This window comes from Atractosteus spatula, chromosome 5 (assembly GCF_055471065.1).
Source record: "Atractosteus spatula isolate fAtrSpa1 chromosome 5, fAtrSpa1.hap1, whole genome shotgun sequence".
NCBI classification, from domain to species: domain Eukaryota; kingdom Metazoa; phylum Chordata; class Actinopteri; order Semionotiformes; family Lepisosteidae; genus Atractosteus; species Atractosteus spatula.
In genome coordinates, this window is record NC_142710.1 from 42,567,314 (window position 1) to 42,574,524 (window position 7,211).

Consider the following 7,211-nt stretch of genomic DNA (forward strand, 5'->3'; position numbering starts at 1 on the left):
CTGGATACAGCCGCCCCGTGCTCTGTGCATCCCGACGCAGAGCCGCCTGCTCGGGCACTGCCTTTCGGTTCTCTTACGGAGTCTGAGCGTGACATATACTAGGCAAAACCTGGCCGCTCCGCAGATAGAAACCAAGAGCAGTTTATAAGTATTTCTTGGTTGGTTTAACTCTTTCTTCGTATCTCGAAGTAACCCGCGTTTATTCAGAAATAAATCTGAAGAACTACTTTGCCTTGGCCGAAGCCAGACTCGCAATGATGGTGTGAGTATACGATGTGTTGCTATTGTTAGTAATATAATATTTGAATTAATTTATTTTAAACCAACCCCGTGTTCACATGTTTTTTTTTCTAAATACAGAGAGTATGTGGAGGAATACAGGTTGCTGACAAAGGGCTGTTTTGTTATAATTTAGACAGTGGTGTTAAATTAGATATGGAATGTTATTTCAATAAGTCTGCAGTCATGTGGGTGAGACTTGCTCTCCTAAAAACTCTTTATGAGACTGGGTTGAGTTCTCCAAAAGCGTGGTATAAAAGAACAATAACTGGAGCTGCCCTCTCTCCAGGACCTGTCCTCACTCTCCTGAGATCTATGCTGGCATCGCAGGCTCGTCTCACAGATAGAGGCTCCTACCTTTAGTTCTGGGGAGACCTGCAGGTTTTTGTACCGGCTGGACTCTCATTTCCATAACTGAACCCATAATTGTTCTAATCATATGATGAATTTGAAGTATTTCAATTGTTTTGATTTTCTAAACATGGTGGAGGACAACTTTTAACTATTGTGTGTCGTAGGTAATGGAGGATTTCAAACACTTTAGGTCAGTTAGGGTTTCAATTAAATAATGAGCTTAAATAATAGGCTGAAATCCAGCTGGTGTGGGGGTCCCCAGCACCAGGATTGGGGGCCTCTGCTACAGGACACCATTGGGAGGTGTCTGAGACAACAGTCAAACTACCTCCCATCGCAGACTCCACTTTGAGAGCAGAGGCATCCCACACTTGCCTGGGTACCCCTCAATTGTGCTTTTTCCCCTAGCTATTACCACCACACTTTATTTAACGAAACATACAGAAACCACCTGACAAATTCAGCATAATTCTGTGGAACAAAACTAGAGTAAAAATGTTACATTCGGAAATTAACCTTAAAAAGGAGTTTGGAGTTGTGTACACACACACCTGAACTTACAGTGAAAGGCTATTCTTTTCAGCCAGTCCCAGGAAGCTCATGATATGAGTTCATTTGACATGAGAGAGAAAGACAAAGGGTTTAATGACGTTTTAAGCCTAAATATTTACAGTAACACCACTATTCCCATTAGCAGTTAAGGAGTAGTTGGCAGGTTTTGTTGTCTGTGTTGGTTCTGTTTCTGCAAGGTGTGCAGGGTGCAAGGTGTAATGTCACTGTACAACCAGCACTCTGTGTAAATACTGAAGTTCAGCTCACTATTTATTCATTTTGATCAACGAAGAGGACCCTGTTTCAATATCAGTAACAATACACTGTGATATGGAGACTAATTGCAGTATGTAGGTTTCTATATATGATTTTTTATACTGATGATCAGCATTGAAGCTAAAATGATAATTTCACATGGATCAAATTCATTCCTAAATATGTTTTTATATGTCTTAAGATATCTCAACATTTGTGACTGCTATATGACTGCCAAATAATATTGGAAAATAACAGCAACAAGCGTTAATCATCTGTAAGGAAATGTCCAGAGGTTTAATTTCAGTACCCTTTAATAAAGGAAGAAGCACTCCTGTTTCGATCAAGTTCAGAACTTGAAAACTAGATGCAACCCTGCTGCTGAAGGGTTGGGAAGCAGTGCTGTGGTCTCCAGTCTGATGAGGTCCAGGGTGTCTGTCCTGTCCAGTACCTACAAGGAGGAGCTCCACACAGCCAATCAGGAGGCTGCTTTCAGCTTCCATAGACACAGCGGGGCTGTAAATGTACCTGCCAGCAGGCTGCACCCTGCTTACACATTGCCTGGATACAGCCAGCAGGTCTTGGGATGTGGGTTTACAGAGACACTTGTGTCAAGAACAGCCCACACAGCCATGGTAGAAATCTAACACCCTGGCTCATAAGATTTCATTTGTATTCTTAATGTTGTGTTTTTTAAATATTTTTACACTGCACAGTTGGCTCTCCAGTGATGTGATGCTTTTATTTTTGTGCGTGATAACATTAGGGCCGCACATTGGCGCAGTGCTGCCTCACACTGCTGGGGTCCATTTTCTAACCACTTCTTCACAGGGGAAGCTGAAGCCTATCCCAGCGAGCAACTGGTACAAGGCAGGGACGCCAGTCCGGCACATCGCACACACAGACACAAGCTCCCACACACTCACAACAGGGTCAGTTTTCCCAGGAGCCAATTAACCTGCCAGTATGTCTTTGGACTGTGGGAGGAAACTGAAGCACCCTGGGAAACCGCACAGATACTCCACACACCCCAGGAACTGGACCCATGACCCCCACCCTGTGAGGCAGGAGTGCTAACCACTGCGCCACTGTGCCACTGCCTTTCTTTTCCAATTTAACCCAAGTCCTGGCTGTATTACTGCCATTATTCAGTTTGTTTGTTTTACTTAAAAGGGAACTGCAACTCCATATTTATATTCTGGAGTTAGAAAGAATCAGCATTGATGAGTGCTCTCCGAACCACAATAAAAGTCAAATGTACACAGTAACTTGTAAAACCTCCAATTTACATCACAAAAAGAACGAAATTTCCAGGTATGCCCAGTGCCATATTCTGCGGTTCAGAACAAGGCAACAAAACCTCCGGTGACGTTAAGCAGTTCTATGACATTGCGTACAAGCAGGCTTGTGAATATATCTCTTCTAATCCAATAGAAATATTGCTCTCGATCTTAAGATGGTTTTGGCGAAGTTAACTTACTTGTTAACTTTCCATGCAGATCACGTTTGGACATTTCTGCGGTGAAAGGTCTGGTGTACAGCCTATATGTATTCGCTTGTGCATCACACTACATTAATCGCTACGGAGACTAGTGATCAGGAAGGGCCGCATCACGGCACAATTCGGGGGAACTCTTGCCACACGGGTGGTGCTGAGACCAGGGGTTTGCAACAACAGTGGTGACTTACAGAAATCTGAGAAAGTTCATGATTTTGTGCTTAATTCAAAATTTGAATTAGACATTTTCTATAACATCAAGGAATTTATTTTGTTGCCGAGATTTAATAACTGGTCTGAGAAATTGGGACTGCAGTTCCCCTTCTATATCAGTCTTCTCTGCTTCATGTTTCTGTGCTGATACCTAGTGTGATGGCATGATGTGCTGAGCCCTGCTGCTTTGTTTCTGCATTGGGGTATCTGGGGCTCACTCTGGCTGATTCCTGCCTCGTCCCTCAGCCAGGCATCTGACCCTCAAACATCCTGGTTATTTACAGGTGTGATGAGCAGGGGTTAGTGGTCTGGATTCGTGCCTATCAGGGGCTGGAAGGTTGCTGGTTCAAATCCTGTGACTGGCAGAGGAATCCTACTCCATCTGACCCCTGAGCAAGGCCCTTAATACCAACTGCTCCAGGGGCGCTGTACAATGGCCGACCCTGCGCTCTGACCCCAAGCTTCTCTCCCTTCTCTGTGTGTCTCATGGAGAGCAAGCTGGGGTATGCAAAAAGACAAATTCCTAATACAAGAAATTGTATATGGCCAATAAACTGATTTTATCTGCCAGGTTGTGTGTTCAAGTCCCCACTGCAGACACTGATGTTGTACTTTATGCTAGTTGCTCCAGGGGGTAATCCTGTGATGGACGATGGACTAGCTGGGGGGTCGTGCACTCTCAGCTCACCTATCACAGCAGAAACCAGGCACTGCTCCGTCCTAATGAGCCTCTTGGCCTTTTTTCTGTGTGTCGAACTGAGAGGTGTGACCCCCTGGGGCAGCTCTCTGTAATAAAATGAGAATTGTCGGCAGATTTTTTTTACTTGCAGAAAGATCTGTCTTTTCTTTTAGCTGCCGCGGGTGCCTGGCTCCCTCGCTCAAATCGGCACATTGACGAGGTGTTCGCGGTGGGAGGCGACGCATCAGCATTAAACGAATCGACCCATCTTCCGTTTACTTGTCTCCCTGGCCCCCAGCCATGAACTACTCCTACCTGCGTGCGAGCCCTGCTTCTCACCCTTTCCCCAGCCCGTACGCTGCCACCAGCCCTCCCGCCTGGCTGGATCACGGCCCCTTCCTGCCGCCCATCCACGTCTACCCTCCGCGACCCTTGACCCTGGTCTCGCAGGACTGGGGGGGCGGACACGTGGAGTACCATCACTTCTACGGACTGAACCCTCTGGCCCTGCTCAGCCCGTACTGGCCCTGGCCTTACTCACAGCCCGCCCGGCCCCAGGGCTACGGGCCGGGCCGCTCGCAGGCCCAGAGCGAGGGCAGCTGGCCGGAGGGCTTCACCCTGAGGGGCGAGCTGCGCTGGGGCAAGCTGGACAGGGTGTACGGGCCCCGCCGGGAGCTGCCCGACTTCGTGAAGGAGGACCTGCGCAGGGTGTACGGCACCTACCCCCGCACCGACCTCGCCGTGACCTTCCAGGGCGGGGAGTACGTGGTGCGTGGAGACCCCAGGGTGGGCGAGCAGGAGTACAAGGTGGAGAAGAAGGTGATGCGGCAGGTGGAGACGCCGGAGGAGGGCAGTACCAGTGAGACAGCGGAGAAGAGTAAAAAGAAAAAGAAGGCAAAGTAACGAGGCTGGGAGAGCCGAAAGCGTGCGCTTTTTTTTAAGGGGTTAGGAAAGGTTTTCCCATCTCCAGCATTCGGGGGCTAGAATCCAGCCAGTTTTCCATGTCTCCTTTATTTATAAACAGCTCTTCACGTGGGAGAAGTGTCAAAGTTATCCAGTTCGGGTTTAACTAGATTAATTCATCCTGTGTCCACCGTACTGAACTGCTGATGATTTTAAAGAGGCACGGAAAACCAGCTGGAGTCTGGACCCCAGGGACCAGACATGGGAACCCCTGGGTTAGACAGACACTGACTGATGTGATTCACGCTTTTGGCTGAAGAGCAGCCGCAGGACTGTGTCTCGAATACTTCATCCTCCAGGAGAGAATCGAAAGAAACTGCTTCAGCTGGTGAGAGAGGGAAGGAATTCTTCTGACATCTTTCGTTTAAGGTTTCTTTTGTTGTCATTAATTATCCTCAAAATGTGATTGCAGTTTTTTCATGCAGGCTGAGCGTGAGGCTCACTGGTTTGAGCCTTGAAGCCCTGTGGGCCAGACATCACTGGTTTGAGCCTTGAAGCCCTGCAGCTCAGACATCACTGGTTTGAGCCTTGTTGAGCTGCGTGTCATTAGCTAACTGACTCTCCCAGAGAGAACAGTGAAACACAAACAAGAGGACAGAAGTGGAAACTATGTAAAAATGCATTTCAAACCAAGAACAGGAAGTATTTTATTTACAAAAAGGGTTGTGAGAGTGTGGAACAAGCTTCCCAGCTTTATTGTGATGTATACATCTCAGCATCATTAAAATAACATAAAGTTTAACACACAGTGAGGTCGATACATTAGCATTTCCTAGTAAAAGGTGACATCATGTGCATATTAGACACTGGGAAAGCATTACTGTGTTGTTTGTTGCCTGTCAGTTTATATCCCATGGAGTCAATTCAGCTGTAAATTGTGACATACTGTAAGATGTTAACTTGGAGTTCTGGCCTGCATCATGCCACAGAGCATGCTGTGTTTGAGGCCTGCCATTTTGTGCTTGCTCTTGTGCCACATCCGTGTTACCTCTTGTCCTGAAGCGTCTCCTTTCAATGTATCAGTCTTGAAAAAGGCAGAAAAGTGGTTTGTGTTTTTTTACGGTTTGGTTGTGCCATAACAACTTCATTTGTCCGCAATTATGCTGCTAGTGATTGTTCCTTCCGTGGCATTTTAGTCATGACATGGGTATTTGTAGCCTTTGTCAATTATCAGTTTTCAAAAGAGGCTTTTCCTTAGATGCTCAAAGGCTGTTTAACACCATATACCCAGTATTCAAGGCCAGATCTATAGCACTATAGCACAAGTACCTTGAAAGAGTATTCACAGCCTCTCAATAGTCTCCCATTTTGTGAAATTACAAAATGATGCATACACATTTTTAAACTTAATGTTTTTAAACTCAATGCTTCTGAAACGGAAGAATTCTAAGCATAATATAAGTTACAGTAAATGTCAAAATGACTAAAGAGAAAGAACCATTCCACTCAGCTACAAGTCTTTTGGGGTACGTCTCTACCAACTCAGCACACGGGCTCGGTGCCATTTCTTTCCATTTTTCTTGGCAGATTTATTTAAGCTCTCTCAAGTTGCTTGGGGATCATTAATGGACAGCTGTTGTCAAGTCAGGACTTTTACTTGTAACAGTCAAGGACGTTCAACTTTTGTATTCTTAACCCACTGACTGTAGCTATGGCCTTGCACTTTGGGTCACTTTCTCTTGCTGAAAGGTGAATTTTAGATCTTCAACAGGCTCTCCTGTGGGATTTGCCAGCACTTGACTCATTCTACAGTACGTTCCCATCAGCCTAGACGAGCTCCTCACATCCTGCTGATGAGAAGCGAAACCATGGGGTTCCCCAGGACTGGTTTAGTGCGCCCCTCGGTCGACACCTGTGATATTAGTAATGGCTATTGTGCACTGTAGGTATCAACGGAAGTGTGCCTTTTTAAGTCTAGTGAACTGTTAACATTTCTTCAGTGCTTCATACTGACAAATTTCCACAAGATGGGTGCCTGATTAGGCCACCTAACATTAACATTATCGAACAAACTCCAAAGTGTAAACATGCTTTTGCCTTTTCTTCTATCAAAAAAATAAAATGTGTAAATGCAATGTATGTACAATAAAGAAGGGTGTAACTCCAATTCCTTTTTATGAGCTATTGTTTTTCAACTTATCCGTGGTGTTACAGATAATTTTATATTTTTAATAAATATTAAACAGGTTGTTATTTATTTGCTATACTACACTTAAAAGATTTTTAGGGTGAGATTTAGCAATCTGCGATATGTTAAGGTTCTTGTCGCCAAGAGAGGCTGTCGATGAAAATAATACAGGCTGGGAAGTGTTTTTCTCAGTAATTTAATATTTGTTATTGGACACTAGCGGGTAGGAAGTAATGCTAAGCTCTGTTAAAAGTACCGTGGATGTCTGTCTGAACATGTGAGATGAAGAT

General features: G+C 45.3%; 1 protein-coding gene across 1 annotated transcript; it reads left to right on the top strand.

The window, feature by feature from the left end:
- Positions 1-39: 39 nt before the first annotated feature.
- LOC148835118 (uncharacterized) lies at positions 40-6,900 on the top strand. The gene has a single exon (XM_088917034.1). The coding sequence runs from the start codon at positions 4,131-4,133 to the stop codon at positions 4,731-4,733; it is 603 nt and encodes a 200-aa protein (XP_088773160.1). The 5' UTR covers positions 40-4,130; the 3' UTR covers positions 4,734-6,900.
- The last annotated feature ends 311 nt before the right edge of the window (positions 6,901-7,211 follow it).

Coding starts and splice junctions, on each gene's coding strand:
- LOC148835118 (XM_088917034.1), top strand. CDS start 4,131: ATGAACTACTCCTACCTGCGTGCGAGCCCTGCTTCTCACCCTTTCCCC.